Source organism: Megalops cyprinoides, chromosome 21 (genome assembly GCF_013368585.1).
Source record: "Megalops cyprinoides isolate fMegCyp1 chromosome 21, fMegCyp1.pri, whole genome shotgun sequence".
In the NCBI taxonomy this organism is placed as follows: domain Eukaryota; kingdom Metazoa; phylum Chordata; class Actinopteri; order Elopiformes; family Megalopidae; genus Megalops; species Megalops cyprinoides.
The window spans coordinates 1,952,473-1,976,241 of NC_050603.1; the positions used below are offsets into that span (position 1 = coordinate 1,952,473).

A 23,769-nucleotide genomic window follows, 5' to 3' on the forward strand; every position below is an offset into this window, starting at 1 on the left:
TTTGAACATCCATATTATATACACTTACATTTATAATATAGCTCTTATTCACTGGGAACATATCGCGTGAGTCTCTGACCCAGACAGGCCATCTCAATGCCTCTCACTCTCGCTCCAAAAAAATAACAGAGCCGGAGTGGAGCAGGGGACGGGATTCAGTGTGATGTCACTTCCTGTCACTTCCAGGCCTGTCCCGGGTGAGGGGTGCGGGCGGAGTGTCACCGCTCGTGTTTGGATGTGATCTCGCCCCTCTCCACCACTGCCACCCCGTTCCCGTTTCGAGTCGGCTCCTTGGCGACGGTATCCGTGTAGAACTCGGCCACGACGGGACAGTGATCCGACGCCACTCCTCCCCAGGACCAGCTGTCTGGGATCCAGGGGTTGGTCAGGCCTTCCCGCACTACCCAGCAGTGACCTGCAGGGGGCAGCAGAGGTGTGCACAGACACAGAGGGAGTTCAGTTCTGTTCAGTCACAAATGTTACACACACTCATACACTCCTAGCTCTATGTAACAATTTCTTAGTATCAGCTGACGTGTTAATGCATGTATATCATTTCACATTCTCATTCTCTCTCTCGCTCTCTCGCTCCCTCGCTCTCTCTCTCTCTCTCTCTCGCTCCCTCTCTCTCTCTCGCTCCCTCTCTCTCTCTCGCTCCCTCTCGCTCTCTCGCTCCCTCTCGCTCTCTCGCTCCCTCCCTCTCTCGCTCCCTCCCTCTCTCGCTCTCTCTCTCGCTCCCTCCCTCTCTCGCTCTCTCTCTCGCTCTCTCTCTCGCTCTCTCTCACACACACACACACACACTCCCAGCTCTATATAACAAGTTGTCAGTGTTCCTTTAGTTGTCATGTTAATGCATGTTTCACCCACTCACACACACACACACACACACACACCTGAGTACGTCCTCTTGAGGGTGCGGCTGACCCAGACGTTGTCCAGGCAGTGGGACCCCTGGGGTGCGCGGGTGCTGATGTTGGTGAAGACGGTGGGGGGGACCAGGGGCATCAGCTTCTCCTTCCTCAGGAGGTCCAGCTCGCCGCTGTCCGGGGGCACCCCAAAATCTCCCAGCAGCAGCAAGGCCTTCTCCCCTGCGCGTCCACAAACACGGCTGCTTATCACAGCGGCTGCTTCCAGCTTCACAACAGCAAACAGCATCGCTCTAATCACATGGTTCCCCAAGGCCCACCCCCAGGCCCCGAGCCTGACCTTTCAGCGTCTCCTGGATCCCGTTGGTCAGACGGGCCACCTTGCGGTCACCTGAGCGGCTCTTCCCGTTCTGGGGCTCGCCTGCCGGGACCGGACCTTTCAGGTGAACGTTTGCGACCATCACCTCTGACGGCCCGATCTGCGCACAGAACAGGAAACCACCACTGTGGGTTATTCTGAAAATCCCCCAAAACCACAGAGGCACAGAGCTAAAAAACAGATACTGTATGCACAGATAGATCACGGAAATTAAATTTACCACAGCAGTACTGCTGTTTAAAGGATGTTTAAAAATTCAGCTTATCATTACAATTATTCATCTACAAAGCCAAGAAGCTAAGGAAGACTCGTGGGCTCTAAGACTATTACAGGCCCAGAGTCTTGTTCGTTTTTCAGGGGGGTTTACACCAGCTGTGTGACACACTCTGCCCTGCGTGTTTTTAACACTGTTTTGTAGCGCATTATCTCCCGCGCTGCAGGCTGAAACAGGCCAGGTTCCGCGCCGGGACCCGGTCCTGCAGCCGGTTTTGAGCGGCTCCCACCACACTACCACACCACCTCACACGTACATCGAAGCACGCCAGGTACGGCCGGGGGTGGGCCTGCTTCCCGTTGCCGTTGGCGACCGGGCTCTCCAGGAGCAGGGTGTCCCTCAGCTCGATCCTGGAGGCGCTGTCCCACAGGAACCCCGAAAACTCCGCCCCCTGCGCAGGAAGGGAAACAGGAAGTGAGTGAGAGGAAGTGAAATCAGCCCGCCGGACGGACAGACTGACTGACTGGGGCTACAGACAATGCCAAGTCTGTAGCTGCATTTTGAAAAAGCCTCTCACAGTATCAGAGGTGAGACCCACTATTTTTCATGTCCCACAAAAAACTCCCACCAAATCTCTTATTGTGTCCTCCAATCATTACGTTATTATCATATTACATGCATTTAGAAGATGCTCTTATCCAGACTGACTTTCAGCACAACAGAACAAGTGTATCAATTCAAGTTAAATAAGCAGCAATCCTGAGTGCAAAGGATTCACTCAGGGCCTTTCTTTTGCAAACTGCTTACCCAGGGAACACAGCACATTGCAAGATACATAAAGTGTAACTCACTGAAAAACAAGAGACATTATCGTCTCGCTGTCCCCGTATCTTTAGTGTCGCGAGTCTGGCTGTGGAAAACAGGCTCGAGCATCACGGCCTCCCGCTCAGCAGGGCTGCCCTCTGCCTCATTTTCACACGCAGACTGCTGGTTTGAGTTACACTCTGAATCTGAGGCTGTGACTGACAGCACGCTGCCTCGGGAGGGAATCGGTCCCTCTGAGTCAGAGAGGAGGAAGCTGGACTCTGTCAGTGGGCTGTTTGGATGAGGACAGACTCTACCCAGGCCTGGCCTTGGTAAACACATAAAAGCACATTCACTCCAACACTGAACCACCCCTCCAGCAGCACAAACAGCTTCAGCACAAACAGCTTCAGCCATAAACGCGTGGTGTGAGAGAGAACAGCGAGTCTGAATGTGTTCAGCGGCAGGGGTCAGCTCAAACAGGGTGAGGAGATCATGGAGATGCACGCCAAATTTGCGCTTCCTTGGATTGTGTTGAAACCTGCCCTCTGGGAGGTTCCAAATTCGTCCCCTCATCACTCTGACTCATCCGGGCGGGATGACCTTCTCCCCCTCCCACCACTGCCCTGCGGCATTTTAGAGGCCCAGTCAGAGGGTACAGGAGCGCCGTCGCACCGCCTGGCATTTCGGAGACCCAGTTTTGATAAGGACCCGTGGCAGAGATAAGAGATGTTTAGCAAACAAGCCCTCCAGCCAGAGATATCTTAGCAACCATCGCCCTGGTGAACCGCTGTCTGCAGCACACGTAACTGAGAAAGCACATACGCACAGACACATGCAAACAAAAGAACACACACACACACACACACACATATAGATTGGGGGGGGGGGGGGTCTGTGGGCTAGGCATTGTCGGGGGGTTCCAGCCTTACCTTTTGGTAACCCTTTGGGACTCCCCAGTGGGTTTAGGGTTAGGGTTGGGGGGGTGGTTCCAGCCTCACCTTTTGGGACTGCCCGGTGGGTTTCTCTGAGACGACACACTTCCACGACCCTCTGGGACCCTTCCACTTGCGAACGCTGGGCAGGGTGGTCTGATTCAGCTCCGCACAGAACTGCAAGACAAAGCAGCCATATGACGACACACTATCCCTGTGCAATATCTGTACACAACAATATAATTAGTCAAATACAAAAGAATCCAGTTTTAGCACCTGCATCAATGCTCCAAATCCCTCATTCAGACCTCCACACATCCTGTAACCCCCCCCTCCGAAATGAGAGTGGCAGTCTGTCAGCACCCTCTGTTTCCATAATGAAATTTAGGAAATGGCACAGACACAGCGGGTTTGGTCTGGGGCGGAAACGTGTCTGACAGCCACTGCATTACCCTGATGCACAGGTACACCATCACCTCCGGATCAGCATGAGCACGCCGCCCCTCCACACACTCTGTCAGCATGTAAGTAATATGATTAGATCTGGAGACAGCCTGCAGTGAACAGACCTTGGGAAATGTGCCATAAAGCGTGACCAACTGCTGTAAAACCAGGCCATCCACTCTCCCACAGTCTCCCATACAGCACCAATAATCTGCACTGTTCCTGGATCAGTGCGTTCCCCCCCCACAGGTGAGTCAAGCTGAGGGTGGCCTCTGTCTCCGATCCCCACAGCTTCTTCTCCTTGGCCTCCAGCAGTTTTGCAAACACGGTCAGAGGGCTGACGCCACCAGCTCATAAACGTCCCGGAAACCTTTAGTAATGCCGCATTTCTTTGAATAACGCCACTGCTCCTGGAGGAACAGCTGCTCTTTGAAATTTTCCAGGACGTTATTTTTTTTTTTATTACCAGCACATAGTAACGGTTACAGCATTCTGTCATTTCTTTTTAAATGCAGGAAAACAGTAGCGTCATTCCAGGCGAGCCCGGCGCGGTCCCTGCTGTGCTCTTTCAAACCCTCAGCCAGCCAATGGCAGGCCGCGGGCTCCCACGCTTGCTGCCGGAGTCTTTTTTAGCGACGCTGAGTGAGAGAGGCAGGAATGAGAGCCGTTTGGCCTACGTGAGTCACTGTGCTGAGAGGAACGCCCAGACCCTCCCTGCAGGCCCTGCACACGGGCCTCTCTTCCTATTCCTGCTCATTTCACCTGCACACAAAGGATGCACAGCAGCATCTGAACACAACTGAATAAATAAGACACTTTATCAACATCAAAATGTAGAGAGGACTCGGGCTACTCTCTTAGTTACTCATTTTGAGATTACTTTTCATCATACAGTATTCACAAACACTGCATTACACTGCATACACAGTGCTGTTAAAGTATTCATGCCAGTCCAGCTTGCTGTGGAGCTGTGAGTCAGATACACAGGAATGCGAATGTTTTTCCCGAGGGAATATTTTCTGGAAACACCGTCTGCTTGGCCTCAGTAATGTTTCAGTAATTCTCCACAAACCCGTGGGACTCCCTTGGTTACTGCATTCTGAGAATCCCTGATTGCTCATCATCAAGGCAGCGTGCAGAGATAACCTAACCACTGCTGTATGCAACTGTGCATTATTGTTACTTCAGAGAGAAAAGTGCTGCCAACACACAGAAAACAAAACGATCAGAGACAAAATGCAAGGCACTTCTGGTCAGATCAACAGCCCTGTGTGACTGAGAACAAACAAACAAATGCTATACAATGAAGAATAAAACTGTTCTGTTTGAATATGCTGCAGATGGACCCGATTCATGAGGGAGATGTTCCTCTTAGCACCGTAAGGTGCGTCTTATCAGCCATGAAAATCCTCAGCTGTTGGCTCTATAGTCCAATATTCAGGACCAAACCAAAGTCTGACCTCTGTAACTGCAGTAGGCTAATAATGTGTCACATTGCTCTTCCCAATACAACAGCCCGCTACATGCAAGCCTGGCTGACTTAGGAAACCTCCAGCTGAACACTTTGCAAATGGACTTTTTCCCCACTGGAGCCTGGGTTTCTACTCTCTGTTTGAGAGTCTTCATCTCTGCTTTATTGTGTTGACATGCTTGGCACTAAGTTGCCAAAACAAAGCTGTTTTGGTACCAGTTTCCTGGAATTCCGCTGGGGAGTGCTGGAATTCCGGGTTTGGGCTCCACAGCAATGATGCCGATTAATGAAGCGTGTAGAAAGCCATGAGTCAGGCCAGTTTCGGCAGGACCCAAAGACTGGGCCAATCACAGCAGGTGTAGCATCTGCGAAAACTCAGGAGCACCCCCCCCCCCCCCCCACCCCCCCGCCCCCCCCGCCAAGTTCAGTCAGAACAACATGGAGCAGAATAACATCCTAACATCCTAATTTTCCAGTCTGATCCTGAGACTCTTTCAATTGATTTTGTTACAGTGGAACAGTGAGTGCAGCTATCTTAGGTCACGGAGCAAAACCAGAATCAATCAGACCATCTGTCACACCAGAGGCAAACGGAGTATGAGGAGGGAGGGAAAAACAAAGGAAAGGGGAGAGAGAGGGAGAGAGGGAGGGGGAGAGAGAGAGAGAGAGAGAGAGAGAGAGAGAGAGAGAGAGAGGGAGAGGGAGAGGGAGAGGGAGTGAGTGAGAGAGGGAGAGCGAGAGAGAGAGAGAGAGAGAGAGAGGAGACAGGACTTTTGAGGGGAGAGGAAAGACAGAAAAGGAGAGGATAGCAGAGTGAGAGAGACAGCAGGATGGGGGGGGTGGGGGGGGGGGGGGTCGGTAGGAATAGTAATTCCTCCCCCAGATTTATGACCTCCCTCCTGATTTGGGTCACCTCCATTTTAGAGAGCGCTGTGCTGTGAGCCTGGCTGCCACCTGGCCCGCTGACCCAGTTCTCTCTGGCACCGGAGCCGGGACGCGGGCAGCGTCTCACGCCTCGGCCGGGGTGTAAATCTGTCCCCCGACAGCCACACCAGAACCTTCTCACAGTATTCACTCCCCGATCCCCTTTCTTTAGCCGCTAGTATTACACACGGTGCCTCTGATCCATAATCCTGGATGGACCTGGGATTTCACGCTATGTCCCAGACAGTGGAGCTGCGAGTTCTACTCCGGTCTGCTGATGAAGAGTGTGCTTTGTACCAGTGCAGTAGTATGGCATGCCAGCCCTTTCAGACAGTAAGCAGAAAGAAGCACGCTTGAGGATGCATGGAAGACTGCCCAAAAGAGTTAGAGGGCTGTGATTGGACACCTGAAGAGAGTCTCAGGCTTTGATTGGACATCTGAGGAGAGCCTCAGGTTCTGATTGGATGGCCTGTATTCAGGCCCTCCCACTCCTGTTTACTTCAGTATTAATTATGATATTGGCATAGGACAGGTTCACGCTGATCCACACTGCTAAAAACAGACAGGAAATTAGGACAGAGGGAGGGAGAGAATGAGAGCGAAAGAGAGACGGAGAGTGAGGGAGAGTGCAGGAGGGAGATCGAGAACGATCCCACAGTGGACACAATGCGTGAAATCCACCACACCATGGGCCTCCCCATCTTCACTGTTACTGGGTGTGTCCCTCTACCGAGCCATTCTGCCCCTCGTGGCCTCTGAGAGAACACTCCTCACATCACATCCTTGTCCACCTGAGCACAGGTGAGCTCATTACCTTCTCCAGGGCATCTCGGTCCGTCAGATCCTGAACTGCAAGGAGTTTGATACTGCAGAGAGAGAGAGACAGAGAGACAGTGAAAGTCCTGCAGCAGACATCCAAAACCAACAGGAATTTTCCACTCATTTCATCATCTCCATATGGCATCAAAGCCAAGGTTTCTATTGGTGGATGCGATATGGGAGTGTAGTTCTACTGGTTGATGGGCAGCATGGTATCACCAGCGTTCCTGGTCTGACACTGTTCCTCATTTAACTTGAATGGACACACTTCTGTTCTCTTGTGCTGGAAGTCGCTCTGGATAAGAGAGTCTGCTAAATGAACGTAATGTAATGTAATATTCCACTATTCAAGGGCCAGATGGATATTCTCATGCAAAAAGAGAGCAGAGATTTCTCTCCAGGCAGAAAACTTCTTTTCAGGAGATATTGGGCAGCCCCTATTGATTGCTGCATTTATGTTGGGTGCAACTATGGCAACAGGCCTGATGGTTGTGGGTTGCTGTGGTAATGACATTCTGTGGTTGTGGTCACCATAGTGACGGTGTCGATTGTATCAACAGGGCATGGGAGTCTGCAGTGAGCTACAAGATTGTGCAGTTACTTTTCCAACCATACAAGAAAGCAAAAATACACCATCAAACATAATTTAGAACAGAAGATTACATCTGAATATACATCTAGGGATAAAAATAAGAAAATACATGACTCAAAACAAGCACACATAATCATTTCCTCAAAGGGCTGTCAGACTAAAATTAGATGCATCATTAGAGAGATATAGAGGTTATGTAAACTCATAATCATAAATTACTTGATAAATATATAATAACTGATTAGTGAAATGTCACGACATTGTTTTATCAATTGTTTATGCACCATAGTAACCTGACAGATCATGCTGTGTAATCGGGATTTCCCCTCAGAAGGACGAGTCATAGCCCTTGGTGGCTGCAGAAAGCACAGCTCTCACACACACACACACACACACACACACACACACACACACACACACACACACACACACACACACACACACACACACACAGTGCAGGGAGGGCAGGATCTAAGCGCACAACCAAACAGGAGGATAAACCCTGGCATCCTGCATGCCACTCTACTGACCACACACACGCCTGGAATAGTTCCTGCCGATCGCTGCTCCTGGAAAAGCACACCAAGTGCTGGTCCGGACCCCAGCCATCACAAGGGGGAATCTAAACCTGATCCAGGATCTTGGAATATGGGTCTGTAATTCCTACCCAGCACCAAAGCCACTCTGCGAGATAACAGAGAGGAAGCATCCACTTCCAATGCTGCTGTTCACAGTGAAAACGCTATCCACAGGAAACCTCATCTACATGCGCCAAAAAAAACTGATTCCAAATACGCCTTCAGATCAGAGGTCACAGATCAGCAAACAAGTATTTTTATCTTTGCGCCCAGTCGCAAGGACATTGCGGGAAGATGAGCTGGCAGCTTAAGTCTGAAAAGCCAGAAATCAAAAACCGCACCATATTGCATAAGTTTCTTTACGTAACGCTAATACTACAGAGGCAACAACGAGCGACCGGTGCCAACAAGGTCGTTAGAAAGGGCTGATTTCGGTTTTGCGCGTTCGGATTGGCGTAATAAGCCGATTTATCACACATACGTTACATAACCCACATCTGTCCCCCCCCGCGTCAGTCAAACGTTCCCACGACACTGCAACAACGTAGTCCAAATGAGGAGGAAGGATAGGGTGGCATTAATTTCTAATTCTTACCATTAACAATATGAAATAGGATCTTGTCATTATTGTTGCTATTATTATTATTGCTATTATAAATACAGCACCATTAATTTCCCATTAGGCTTGTTTGCTGGTTGGTGTACTTTGTTCAAGTGTATGATGTGCTGGCCAGGGTTCAAACATTTACATTTACATTTACATTTATTCATTTAGCAGACGCTTTTATCCAAAGCGACTCACATAGGTTACAGTTGTTTTACAGTGTTATCCATTTATACAGTTGGATATTTACTGAGGCAATTGTGGGTTAAGTACCTTGCCCAAGGGTACAGCAGCAGTGTCCCAGCGGGGATCGAACCTGCAACCTTTCGGTTACGAGCCCTGCTCCTTAACCACTATGCTACACTGCCACCCAAACCCCACAGCTGTGGCAGTTTAGCACACAGACTGCTGCTTCACAGTGCTTCTCCATTTCAAACGACCAGAGACGCAACCACACAGCGTACCGGCTGTGCCCATCCATCCGTTATGGGAACCCAGAACAGCCTGTCGTCCCTGTGCAGTCACTGCCATAAATGTGCAGAAACTCGATTGGACCCGTGACCCTCAGCGGAGCATCCGAGAGGCGGCCATCGTTCAAATCCAAATGAGATTCTGCACCAGCGTGTGATTGATTACAGCTATATGCCAGCACCAATGGAGGCTGCAACGCTTCACCAGCAGGTGCTTATTCAATGTGATTGCTGTAACAAGGTGTGCCAGCGGCTGCAGCTGCAGAAGGCAAGCCAAACAGACCTATCTAGGAGCAGACACACTGACCCAAATGTATCCCATACCCCTATAACCCATAATGGCCCCACAAACATTTCTGCAATGCTATGCCAACATCCCCGGGGGGATGGAGGGAGCATTCCTGAGCAGGTATGTCCCGGTGAGGTATGTCTGTGTGTCATATAACGCAGGGGGTATATTTAGGGGTGCTCTGGATGCAAGGTGATCTCTGGTTGCTAACCGAGAGGCAGCCAGATGCTGTCACTTTTAAACGGTCAAATCTGTCCTGGCATGTCTGCACCACCCGGGGGGGGGGCGGCTCAGTCGGGGGGCGGGGGGGTGCAGGCGGGGTTCGGGGGAGTGTGTGTGTGTTGTCAGATCGATGTGGTGCCGCTGGGTGCCGCGCTCTCAGAAATGAAATTCGCAGTGACAGGAAGCTGCAGGTTTACAGCTTCCCGGCTCATTTATGCACTCTGAAATTTGTATGGGTGCGTCCGGTATTAGGTGGAGCTCAGGATGGGCGGAGGCCTGAAAAAGCCTGTTCCTGCAGGCTCCCACAGCTGCATGGCTCTGTCAGAGGTGATCTGAGCTCGCCGTGTGAGAGACGGCACGTGCGAACTCACACCCGCTTCCACCAGGAAGCCCTCACTAAACGTGGGAACCAGGGTGGGGGGCTCTCTCAGGAAGAGTGACACGGCCGGGACAGAGAGGTCAGAGTTCAGGAAGGTCAAACTCAGGAGGCCTGGAACTCTCAATCTGTGGCCAAACCAATCAGCATGCACCTTCACTTGTGACATCACTATGCACAGAAGCCAGAGTCATCCTCACTTCTTGCAGCACTGACCCCTCCCTGACACTCCCAAATGTAGAACAACATGCAAGAACATCACGCAGCTCATCCTGTTTAGCCAGGAGATCTTTGTATTAACGAGAGAACAAGCCATTCATACCTTTTATACCTACGGCTTTCTACCATTTCCACAACGTTGCGTTGAAAATCACGTACGCCATGAGAAAGCTCACGTTTGCTCGATTGCTACCCGGCTTTGCTTTAGAGGGCACTTAAAACGGGCTGAAATATTGAAGCTCTCCACGCTGTGGCTTTCAGTGGAGAGATGTGAGGCAGGAAGAGGAGAGTTACTGCAGAGTTAATGAAGAAGTCGGTGAAGTGTGCTTAAGTCGAACTCGTCCCAGATGTGTCCACGCAGAAACCCTTAGTCACAGAGCACCGCAGAGAAGGAGCTGCTTTCCTTCTCAGCGGTCAACAATTCTTTGGATCTCGCTCTGCACGGTCCTCTTGACCGTAGGTGCACACACAGTGACCGTGGCCAGAGCAGGCTGTACAGCTCAGACCTTCAGTCGTTCAGATGTCTGGCCAGACAAGAACAGGAAATAACTGCAGAGTGGGGCTTCATGAACCCCACAGTGGGCAGGCTGGCTGTTCTCAGGAGGGGCAAAGTCTTTTTAACACTTTTCCGCCTTTCCCTTTTTTCATGCCGTATTTTGTCCTGGCAGGGACATATCTTAAATTGTGCTATACCACTACATATCACATCACGTGCGTAACTGTAACCTGTGCAAGTCACTCTGAATAAGAGCGTCTGTGGAATGGCAGTAATGTAATCTAACACCTACTTTCCGAAGCAGGGCTCATGTAAGCACCTTATACTGGGTTTTGAAGCTTGGGCCACTGCAGTGCTCATTCTTATAGCGGGCTTATTCATGACCCTTGACCCCTGACCTCTGACCCCTCATCCACACCTGACCGTGTTCAGACCGCATGTGAGCCCCACATCAAAGATCCCTCACCAGCCCAGTGACGCACGGTCCACTTTTGTTCAACCTACAGAGTTCTGTGGGGGGACAGCAGGTGCTCATGAATATTCATCAGCCTTGATTATTCATTAATGCATTATTCATGTCTGCAGAATCTTTACAGCGGCCCAGTTACTGAGGATGGGAGCGTGGTCCAAGCCAGCCCCGAGAATCTGCTCAAGCATATTCATGATTACACAGAGGGAAAACGGACTGGTTGTAACACTTCTTTAGCATGAACAGGAAACAACAGGGTGGGTGCCATCTCAACACTCAAACTATCTCTGCTGGGACTTGAGACCTCACCGGGAACACTGGAGCATGTAGATGTAAATACTTTCTGCTTCAGTGTGGGTCAGAGGTCAAGAGGTCAGAGTTCACCAGCTGTAGGTAAATGACTGCCTCACAGGAAGCTGGTGGCAGGACGCCCTGAACCCCACATTTTCAGGCTGGCTTCATTCGCAGGTGTTGATGTCAAACTCTAATTGAATCCTTCAATACGGTAAGCCTCCCTTTCATAGAAAGTGCAGGTGTAAACACAGCCAGGCAGGCAAGTGCAAACACTGCAGGGACGGTGGCCTTGGAGGAGCAAACAGCACCAGTCTTGGCAGAGGAAGCCATTCAGCTCCCGTTCTCGGTCCTCATCACTGTGACAGGCCCTGTTTTCATAACAAACAGCCGCTGCGTCCCCTGTGCCCCCCGTCCTCAGATCAGCTTCCGGCTGATGTCAGATCACACAGGCTGAAGGGTGGCTGATCCTTCTCTAAGTTCATCACCTGACCCCAGAACAGCGGACCGCACTGACCGCACAACATGACCGCAGGGCTGAGAGTGACCACAACAGCATACCTAAGCACAGATGATACAACCGGGACCGCAAACAGTGGCAGACAGAGAGTACAAGCAAAGGGTGGAGATGGAAAAACTACAGACAGGACACAAACACGACCACACAGCTACCACACACAGGACATGAACACGACCACACAGCTAGCACAGACAGGACATGAACACGACCACACAGCTACCACACACAGGACATGAACATGACCACACAGCTAACACAGACAGGACATGAACATGACCACACAGCTAGCACAGACAGGACATGAACACGACCACACAGCTACCACAGACAGGACAGACAGGACATGAACATGACCACAGGACTACTACAGACAGGAGTACCACAATTTATCTGCCACAGAAAAAACTACAATTAAACCCTTCCATGGAGTGTGAGTTTAAATCTGGACACAGTTCTGAGAGTATGGTGTCACAAATATTACCTCAGTACTTTTTAGGAGCCCTGTTGTAGCCCTGGTGTCTGAGTGTAACCCAGTTTCAGAGGTGTGAGGTGCAACATGAAAACACTTCCCCCTAGATGGGCTGTTACCCATAATCCACATCTAACACTGATCGTGAGAGAGGAAACTGTCTCCTTTGGCAGGACCCAGCTGGGAACCGAAACTATGACACTCGAGCACAAGGGATGATTCTCCAACCGCAAGGGCAGCTGAACCTGTTTCCTCACACTCAGTGTTACCGAGGCAGCCAAAAGATGCGTTTGCTTTACTGGCATGAATTTCACAGGCAACATTTAGGCTGAGCAAAGTAAACACGGCCACTGGGCTCTCCTTTGCCATTTTATTTTGTGAAAAAACGACTTGCTGATACTAGCAGCAGTGACCCCGTTATGTACTGGTTCCTCTGAAGGGAGCTCTGTATCGGGTCAGCCTGGTTCTGTATCGGGTCAGCCTGGTTCTGTATCGGGTCAGCACTGGTGGCACTTCTCTGGACCCACAGGGTTGTGTTCTACTCCGTGCAGAACCAGGTCGCTGCCATCGCGATAAATTTTTCACAGGAGCAACTGACCCCTGCTCCACATGCACCGAGCCTGACCCAGCCCCTCAGAGGTACGTGTGGGGGAGGGGTGGGGGTGGGGGGGTGCAGTTGGCTAAGGAGGTCCGAGTCGGTTCCAGAACTCTGTGGCCTATAAAAAGACCCCTCTCCCTCGCAAGCCTGCGTTGTGTGCGTTTTGGAAATGATCTTTCCCAGTAGCAACAGCCTTGAGATTTCATACAGCTGTTGTTTTTGGTAGAAACAACATCTGTATGAAATAATCACAAAAAAGAAAAAAAAAAACCCTCCTCCTGACCCTGCATACCCTCCCCAAAGGGAATCAATGGTCCACCTGAACACCACCTAACCTCAATGCCTCACACAGTCAAACACCTGCGCCCCATAGCTGGTCCCCTCACACTTATGCACACATTTATGTGTTAGATGGTTTTTTAAGGATATACTTAAGTGCCACACTAAAGTGCTTTACTTGGGTATCTCCATCACCCTGAAAGTCACATGAACTTATGTTTTTTCTTGGCATGAGTGGGAACAGTTTCAGCAGTTTTCTAGGTCTACCCAGACTGTGAGGATAAAAGCGAGGTGTGAGAACAGCACTGACAGAACAGCTCTGTGGCCCCACGACATCCGAGAGGTCATCCATAAATTAGCCTGCCTTGTTCAGACAGCCTTACACTCATTCTGGGACAAACTGTGCTCCTAACTGAGATAAGTATGCATGGACCGGCCCCAATCCTGAGGGAGGAGCAATGCTTGGTACCAACATGCAGTCTTACGTAAGAAACACCTACTGTTCTGTGATTGTGCGGGAGATTCGCCAGCTGCTTCTCACTGCCTGATCATTACAGATATATCATCCCTGTTTACAGCACAGCTCTGCTGGCAGGCCTGACGTGTCCAGCAGGCAGGGCCATCCATGTGCAGCCCAGGCCACACCGTCAACGGAAACAGGACTGAAAGCCAGAGCGTGAAATAGTTCCTCACAACAACCTGCCGTCAGATTCGTTTGGATTGGGTCTTTACATGTTGAAAAAAATTGAAATGTTTTATACTAAGGACATCTTGGCCTTCTTATTTGTGTTAATAATATAATTAACAGCTGCATTGCCCACACATCAAACACACAGTTATACATTCACAGGGAGATACTGTAAAGTAACTGTTAATGTTTACCGCTTACATTTTGATAAAAATTCAGGGTTCTATTAATTGCCTCCCTCCCTGTTGGCGGCTAATTGGCTAGACAATCCCCTGCGTCCACCACCCCCTTTATAGTGAACAAGCCATTGCTATTATAGGGATGTGATTTTACTATCCCTTGTTATAAAAAGGGTTAAATACATTTCCTCCTGCTGGTTCAGATCATGCCTTTGAACACCCTTTCTTTCAGCGGTTCCATGTAATGTTCAAAGCAGAAACCGTTAATGTTTGCCACTATGACAGCACAAGCAAACATTTAGCTTCACTGATCTGAGTGAGGAATTTCGAAAGGGCAAGACTCTCTGTGTGGTCTTCTTCCTCTTTTTTTTTTAAATAGACTTTAATAAACTGCAGCAGTCTGTCCTGGTGCCTCCTCTACTGTGCCCTAGCCTTTCTCCTCTGAGACGGTGGAGAGTTCCGTCAGATTAAAATAGCTTCCTGCCAAGACACTCTCCTCGGTCTGTTACTGACTAACCTATAGTAACTTCAGTGCTGGGGAGGTCATTGACCTGGAGTTTCTCCTGGCTGGGAGCAGGAGGGAAGCCAATAAGAACTGCAATGTGTCTGGGGCATGTGACTATACAGCTGATCAGAACAAACACACACACACCCATCCACACATACATACACATTAAGAGTCTCACGCACCCATCCACACACACACGCACACACAAGCAAGCACACACATACACACGCAAATATGCGCACACACACACGCCCATGCACATGCACACGCACATACATTAAGACACTGTCCCACTCACACACACACATAAACATGCTTTTGCCGGGATATCCTTATGTGCTTTCTACAGAGGAGGAAGAGGGAGGGGGACCATTGAGGAAGCATTTGGAATGTGAACCATTGTTGTGCTGCAGGACATCACAGTGAGAAAAGTGCTGGCTCTGTGGACAGCAGGGTTGAGTTTGGGGTTAGGGTGAGGTGAGGATACCTCACAGGGTTGCTGGAATCCATACGGCTCTCATTCACAATTTAAACAAGGCCCCGAGTGCCAGACTTTGCTGTGGTTATGTTCCAGCACCAACAGACTATGCTACGGTTAAATTCTCTACACTGTGTGTTGGTTACGTCTCGACCTCTCAAATATGTTGATTGTATTCTGACTTTGACTGCGTGTGGGTTATACTCCTGACTCCAGCAGAGTAAAGATACAGTCCAGCCCAGTCCAGTCTTCGTGGGTGACTTTTGCGACCTAGTGTGTGCCGGCAGTGCCCTTGAGACGGTGGAAGCGCCGTCGCCCAAAACACTTGAGAATTAAATAAACAAACCCGCCGTGGTGAGAGGCGGCTGCCGCGCTGCGCTGCGCAGGTGCGCCCTGCAGAGCGATCCCAAACTAGCGAAAACAAACGTGTTTAAAGTGCCCTGCTGTCTGACACTTCACCTCGAGCAGCAGACATCCACGGCCCCGCATCAAAGAATAAAGATCTTGGACTGGTCCTGGACGGAAAACTGCACACTGACAGTGTTCTTGTCTCTTGTTCTTGTCTCTCAGTGTCTTCATTGTGTTATGTCGAACTGTTGTATTGTCACCGTGGGCCTGAGAGAAACGCAATTTCAATCCTTTGTATGTCCTGTGCATATTGGAGAATTGACAATAAAGTTGACTTTGACTTTGACTTTGAAAGCCCTGATATCAAAGCTATAAGAGCACTCCACGCGGCAAAGCCGTGCATCATGCTCCAGTACAGCAATAAGCGGATACGGATGTTTGCAAATGATTGTAAATGACATTTACTAGTCCTTTTAATATTAACCAATTACACGTTTCTGAAGGGTTACGCCGGTCGCTTATGATAGTGTTTCGTACGTCACACGCAAGAGCGAAAGTTTATTCGAATGCACGTACCAGTGGGAATCAGCTGTCAACACAGACGGCATGTTTTGCCCGGAGGAGGTTCCCTTACCTACCCGTCCTCTGCACGGAGGCCTCATCTCATAAGAAGGTTGATAACTACTGGGGACAATCTAATCTACAGTTATCTCAGATTGATCAAACATACCCACAGCGCTAAAAAATAGTTCATCTTGCACATCTTGATCTAACTTCTCCGTTTTTTGAAAATATCTGATGTTAACCAGCACAGATGACGCAGATTGTAATTAGTTTCTGTTTTGTCAGTCACGAGACATTTTCTCCTGCTAAAAGCAAAGAAAAAAAACTCCACATCAGCATTATAACTATTAGCACGTTCAGCCCGTGATCTGATGAGTAACTTACTCGTTCTCCAACAGCGTCATGCAAACCACCTCTTTCACACCCGGGTTGTTCGCCTTCTCGCTCGAGCAACATTGCAAGTTCCAGGTTGCCACCCGGACCACCGGTTTGCCGTCGCGCATTCCAGAGAACGGCTCCACGTTGGGCCGGACGGAGATGATCTGCGTCGGTCCACCAGGTGGAAGATCGAGATCTTCACTCTGGAGGCTGAGGGACGTCGGGCTCGGGTGCGACTTGTTCGTGCCCGTCAATCCGCCGTTTGTGTTAGTGGACGGCGTTCTCGACCGCTCCACGAACACCTGAAATCTAATGCGGTCCAGCAGAGAGGAGTTAATGTGGTTGACTTTCACCAGGTCCTCGATGCTCTTGAACGGCCCGTTGGCCGTGCGGTACTCCACGATGTTGTGCGCGATCCTCTCGGTGATGCCGCGGATGCTCATGAGCTGGGCCGGCGTGGCGGTGTTGATGTTCATTCCGGTGCTCGGCAGGTGCTCGTGGTCTTTCCGCAGCGAGGACGGCGAGTGCTGGGACGAGCTGGTCCGGCTACTGACGCATATCTCCAGCTTTATGACCTCCAGCTTGGCTGCGCCCACGCCGCTCACCAGCGCCAGGTCCTCCACTTTCTTGAAGCCCCCTATGCACTCCCGGTACTCCACGATGTTCTGCGACACCGAGCGGTTCACCCCGGGCAGGGTCATCAGCTCCTCCTCCGTGGCGGTGTTGATGTTCAGACGCTCCTGGTTCACCAGGATATGGCTGAAGTTGCACGCCGCGCTGAACTTGCGCTTGCCCTGACAAAAATCCGTCGGATCTTTGGGTATCGACCGGTGACACCCCAAATTACCCCCCATGTCTAATGCTAATCACTGGGGCATGAAACCGTCAAGACCACCGTGAGACAGAGAGACTGCGCGCCCCAAACGTGGAATAGAAGCGAGTGATCTACTGAATGCGGCTGAAGTACATGTCCGGCATGCAAACACACATCTGAACGTGACGGTAATATTAACTAACAAGCGAGTGACTATCCAGCTACATAGTTTTACATTTTCGGCTTAAAACTGCTGCAACACGCTGCCAGGTACCGACGAGCTGCGAGTTGCGCCTGTTTTCTCGTAGGGCCGAGTCCCTGTAATCGGACGGATTCTCGTTTCTGTCCTCCCCGACGAGCCTCCCGGTGTGAGTCCGTGCTCCGGTTCCAGTGGCGTTCACGCTGGTGTGGCGGACACGGTGTTTCCTCGCCACCTTTCTGCGTGCGCTGAACGCAGCTGCACCGTATTCTCATCCCGCGTCAGACTGCGTGGCCAATGGAACAGAGGGCGGGGCTTCACCGCCTCCCAGCCAATCACATCTGTCCGGGAAGAGACGCTGAAGACCGCAGCCTTATTTTTTAATGTGACATGAAACACTATAACTTTTAAAATTGTACATAAAATTCACGGCGCTGTGTTAAAATAAACAGACTTGTGAGGTATACTTTAAATAAATAAATTACCCCAGCTGTCTGAAAAAGGCCTTAGCCTATACCTATTCATCAAGCGATTTTAGGACAATCAACTGTCATCATTTATATTACTTATAAAACTCACCCAATCATAAAAATTCATCAAAATTATGGTCTTTATATGTTTAGACATTTCATAACCAACCATCCAGTGACGTAGTTTTTAGTTAAACGTGCCTGTGAGTCCTGTGTGATGTAAGGGAAAACTGCGGACAATAAAATCCAAAAATTCAAATACTGTAGCTTTGTGACTCAGGCTCCACGGCAAACAAATAAACATAAGCCACGTGAGTCCCTCCTAGCATTTGATGAATCAGCAGATTTTTTTCTGATTTACAAGTCAATGCCCACACCCGGTGTGGTTGAAATTGCACGCCATGTGAAATTAGCGATTTTTACAGCGCCAAGAGGATCAGCGTGTGTATTTTGGAAGGCGAGGACAAAGGAAAACCTTATTATGAGCCGTGAAGAATATTGCTCCATGTGGGGATTAGACTTTATGAACAAAATCAAACCCATGGAATGAGATTTTTCAAAGCTCTTAATCTCTCCGGCTCACTGGAATACAGTTACGCGGGTCCTTATAACCACATAAGCAAAAATCCCACCTGAGTGTAGCTGGCAGGGGAGCCCTTCTATCTTATTTCTGACCTCTTTTTTGTCGTGTCAAGCACTGACCATTGTCACTTGTGAAAAATGCATATTGAAATGTTTATTGAAATAAAACTAATAAAAATCTACATGTCGAGAACCTTCTTTCACGGCACTCGTTTTCATATGAGGAGATGTTATAGCAGTCTTTAATTTGGAACCTTTCCCTCAAGAAATCAGAGACCTCCCGAATTTATTGAAACTGTGAATAACTGTGAATTGAACTGAATTTAACTGTGAAAATTTCTGAATGAAGTAGAGGGGGAATCCCACAACACTCAGTCATTTTACAGCAATGAATTTTCCACGGCCCTTGCGATTAGTTTCTAAATCTGGGTTTGTAAATCTGACTTGAGTTTTTTCTATTCCTTTCGAAATTCGGACAGCGCGGACATTGGGACGTGGTCCAGGGATAGACGTTGGTTTACATAACGTGATTCACTGTGATCGCTTTCAATGGACTCCCTCGTCATTCTGACACCGACCGTTCATTCCGAGATTTGCATCCTATTTAAATTAAGAATGAGCCAGATTGTGTCTCCATGTACTCAGGGCTCGGACACAGTAATGCGCGGTGTGTAATGTCCAGCGACACAAAGCTTTCTTTTTCACTTACAAACGCCGAACCCTATTAGGCTTTCGGCCGTGTGACCCGACGTGTGCGTTTCAGCTCCATAGTGGATTTGCCAAATGTACAGAGGATATTGTTGTAGTAGTCCTTTTAAATCTAGTAATGTGATCTTTGTAATACGAGCCATTCTCCTTTTAGTGGGTCACAAACTTGAACCCGAAAGAACTGCACGCCGCCAGCAATACAAATATGTACAGTAAGCACACCAGCCCGGCACCTGATAGTTAAGAGTTGGACACAACTTCTATACAAAATCCGTCGTGTAGGCTAATAACGCCGCCGTTTCGGCATTTGTGGATGACATTTTGAATACTGACTCACTTGACAAGGGACAATTATTCCTCTTAAATCCGTGTTTTGCGTTTCATTTTAAAAGAAAGTCAGCATAGCGTTACTGCTGACGTGTGTTTTCCCTGGGCAGGCAAGAGGTGACGACAGGACTCCGGCCGTTTCGAGACCCGCGCCAGGACACTGAAGCTAGGATATATGCAACGGCAGCGGTCTGATTATAATTTAGGATTTAGAAATGGGGATGACCCCACCCCAACCCCAACAACAGAACATTGTAAGTGAATCATTCAATTACATTTCCGAGATCAAATGAGGACAGCCTGTATTCATAACAGAAGTTAATCAAACAAATTGGATTCGGATCAGCTCCACACTGGACTTCGTCCAGCCTCTTTATCGGCTGCATCGGAAATCCCTGCAGATTTCGCCGTTCGCGTGTCCTTTATGATGGCGATATTCCACCTGCTAATAGGAAGACATTATTATTATTATTATTATTATTATTATTATTATTACGTATAAGCCTCAAGTACAAACAACATAACACAATGTTAAATATAGGGGAAAATAAATGTTCAGACCAAAGGTAACGTGTACACCCGTGTGCTCAACCTTCTCCTGCATTTGGACCGCTACCAGAATCACCAGATCAAAAAAAAGCCATCTCGAAAAGCAGCTCTTTTCGCTTCCTGCCAAAATTTGGCAGGATGTAGACTCAAGATACACCAGATATGGGAGGAGTAGACAAAGATAGCCTCTGCTACTGATACTGGATCATTTTCAGCTTCTTTCCAGAAGGTTTGGGGTTAGAATTTGGGCAGGGAAAACTGATCCGGGATTAGCTGTCAGGGATAGAAAGCACCTGCAAATGCTATCAGACAGGATCTGGCAGGGTGTTACCCTGGCACCACCTGCTATGGAGTAGGATTTGGCAGGAAGTGTAAGGGAGTTCAGGTGAGCCCCAGCAGTGAAGGCAGAAGAAATTGGCACATTGGCACATGTTCGTATGACTCGCCCCCCTTTTCCAATGAACAACCCAACAGTTTCAGCTCTTCTTGTGCATAATTCTCTACAAAATATTCACATACTTCCACTTCCAGGTGACACTTCTGGCAGGCTGAGGGGTGTGTGTTGGGGGAGGGGGGGGGCACATTCTGTATTGTTGTGCTGGAGAGAGGATTTCACTGAGCCTCAGTCAGCCCAGCACAGCCAGAAGAGGACCACATGCTGACACACATCAATGCAAACATGCAGGTAAAGGATTTAATGCACGAATAAACTCGACCGCATGCTGGATATGCATCGCATAGGCATGCAGATTAAAACAGACGCTCTGCAAATCGCATGGGCTCTGGAACATAGCTCACCTTAACAAGGGCTCTCTGTCTGCTGTGGAACATGTCTGCGTGGTTTGGGCACTCACTATCTACAGGAGGAGTGCTCACTCTGCACACACCTCTATGGATGAGAGCAAGGCTTCAGCACAAATACAGTGTCTCACTGCGTCAGAATTCATAGCAGATACAGGCTGGATTCTGTTTTACACTTGTTGTCCATTTGCATGGCCAGTTTCACACGGAGCATTTCGGGTCACACAATGTGGGGTGAAACAGTACTTTATCAGAGTCCCAGTTCAACACACTCATATACTAATGGCCAAAAACCTAAAAACCCTGCAGTCTGTGGGAGGAGAGTGTAACACTTGCTCTTTGTTGGAACGCTCCCCAATGTGCTGTTTAACTAAGGCTCAGCACATCAGAAAATCTCCACGATGTCGGTCTTTGCCCCGTGACACTGCAAACTGGTCCGTCCTGTTCAGGATTTAAACCCACAACCTCCTGCAGCCACGTGACCCAGTGGTGTGGTCACAGTGGCGTAGCCATGGTGATACTGGTCACATGACCTTGACAGAGGGTTTGACCCTTGACCCCTGATGTTTGCTGGTTTGACTTGGCAGTACTGACGTGGATGTGGGGGGTGAGGACTGGCCATCGAGGTCATCGTGTCTGAGTGGAATTCAGAATCTTTAGAAACTTGAAAATCATTAACCTGCCTTCAGTGCTCTTTCTGTTTCAAAAGTAAACCTGCAGGTTCATGACTCGGCCTATAAATTATAACACAAAATTATAACACTGCTTTACATCTCCAAATATTTCAGAGGAACATAACTGGCACTAAATAGCAACCAGGCAAAAAGAAATTACATGCAACATCAGAAAGGGTAAAGTATTGACTTTGAGTTCTAGTTACAATCAGGAGAGCAAACTGATTTTATAATAGTGTCAGGTTTATCTAAATGATTGATCTGATTAGCAGATAAAGTTTAACAGTATAGCATTGTGGTGTTAGCCTGACAGCACAAGGGAGTGAACATCATTGTATTATAGTCTCACATGAGCATTAATCTTGCAAACTCTCAAGGACATGAGAAGTGAGATTATTTCCTTAAGGGTTGGGTGCTGGTGACTTGTTCGGAGCTCATTTTGGATGACATCACAATTACCCAACATTCCTGGCAACACAACAGAACAAAAGACATTCTATTCATTGTGATGCGGTATCTTAAGCAGAATGTCCTTGGACAGAACCCAGGAGCTCTAATCAACTGTGACTTTGTTCACATTTGATTCAATCTGCAGTGTAGCATTTAGCCCCACCTGCATTCCTAACACTCATCAATACTGGCACGTATTCAGCCCCAGGCTACTTAGTACCATACTCCACCTCCACCATTTTAATGTTGGTTAGTGTTCAAAAACTACATTTTGCCTCAACTGCATCAGGATCATAAATAATTTGAAATTTACGGTTTCATGATGATACACACTGCCATCCTTTACACCACATCTTTTCTACATTCAACTGTCTCAAAGTTTATAAACTGTATCACTTACAATCACAGTCTAGATTTCCTAGTTTAATATGTCACAGGTGTAGTGCTACACTGACGCAAAGTTCAGCCTCCGTACGAGGTCAGCTCACTCCCCAAACCTGGGGCTGGAACAGCGATGGACCTGATCTGATGATCTCTGATTGGACAGGAGACCACCAGTACGATGACCAGCTGTGGGTGCGGCCAATCGGCAGACAGAGCAGAAAAACGACATCACTGTTAGGACAGAGGAGCAGTGGTGTGATACAGCAGCCAATGAGCCGTGTGTGTGTGTGTGTGCGGCTCCTCCAGACAGCAGTAAGCACCCCTGTGGAACAAAAAGATGCCCCTTGGAACAAATTTGTTGGGCAGATGAGAGAGGTGAAGGAACAGGAGCCACATGTGAATGTCAGGCAGGGATCACTCTGATCTCTCGCCACATAAACGACTCCGGCTGGCCCCTGCACTCTGCTCACCATTAGGAACCATGGAAACAAGGAGAGGCAGCGTGAGAAAGCAGAGCGGCGTTAACATGGGGCTTTCAGGCAGCGGTGTGCCTGAGCAGTAAGGTTGCTGGTTCATCTCCTCACTGAGGGACTGCTATTGTACCCTTATGCAGGGTACTTAAACCAGAATTGCCTCCTTAAATATCCAGCTGTATAACCTTGTTAAGTGTAAGTTATGCAAGTCGCTCTGGATAAGAGTGTCTGCTAAATGGCAATAAAGTTATAATGTAATGTTACTGCAGAGGGGTCTTGGCCACACGGATAGAGTTGCTGTTTTACACAAACCATTTAACCTGAACACATTATTCCAGAACAAGGACAAAGAATCAAACCATGCACTGATACAGCTGAAGAGGGTACAATACAGCATACACTGCACAAACTCTTCCCGCATCTGTATTCACCTTTAGCACATAAGGTCCGGGGCTGGATGAGAGATCCAGTGAGCTGATCCTGGATCAGCTGGTGTCGGCACAAATGACCTCAGGAGACTCCAGAAGATCCTCAAGTTGTAGCCACCTTCCTCATTTATCACGAGACTCTTTGTACTCTACTGCCACCTGCTGACCAAAAACAGCACTACATCTTCAAAGAGTTCAGAATCCAGAGGATGCTGCTACAGCTTTTTTCAGATTTTCAAATCGTGCATGTTGGATAACAGCCAAGAAAAGCAATCTTTATACACCTCCTGAATACCTGCAGAACGCAGAAATACTTCCCCCTACCTCCAACTCCTCTGCATGTTTCTCATCTGAATAAATCTCCCCTGAGCCATTTCATCACAAGTTTATTATGTGACTTTGTACAAACAAAAAAATGCAAATAAAAAAAAGAGAGCTG

The 23,769-nt window shown here is 48.7% G+C and overlaps 1 protein-coding gene across 1 annotated transcript; it reads right to left on the reverse strand.

Moving 5' to 3' along the window:
- Nucleotides 1-17,752, reverse strand: LOC118768771 (endonuclease/exonuclease/phosphatase family domain-containing protein 1-like). The gene is made up of 7 exons (XM_036515681.1): nucleotides 16,478-17,752; nucleotides 6,852-6,903; nucleotides 3,265-3,375; nucleotides 1,776-1,910; nucleotides 1,207-1,345; nucleotides 894-1,088; nucleotides 1-415 (listed from the first exon to the last, which is right to left on the reverse strand). The coding sequence occupies exons 1-7, from the start codon at nucleotides 17,323-17,325 to the stop codon at nucleotides 219-221; spliced, it is 1,677 nt and encodes a 558-aa protein (XP_036371574.1). The 5' UTR covers nucleotides 17,326-17,752; the 3' UTR covers nucleotides 1-218.
- Between the last annotated feature and the right edge of the window lie 6,017 nt (nucleotides 17,753-23,769).

Excerpts from the sequence above, each read along its gene's own strand:
- LOC118768771 (XM_036515681.1), bottom strand. The coding sequence starts at position 17,325 with ATGGGGGGTAATTTGGGGTGTCACCGGTCGATACCCAAAGATCCGACG. Across the intron at positions 6,904-16,477 it reads ATGACGCTGTTGGAGAACGA|TATCAAACTCCTTGCAGTTC; the intron begins GTAAGTTACTCA and ends CTCTCTCTGCAG. Across the intron at positions 1,346-1,775 it reads CGTACCTGGCGTGCTTCGAT|ATCGGGCCGTCAGAGGTGAT; the intron begins GTACGTGTGAGG and ends TTCTGTGCGCAG.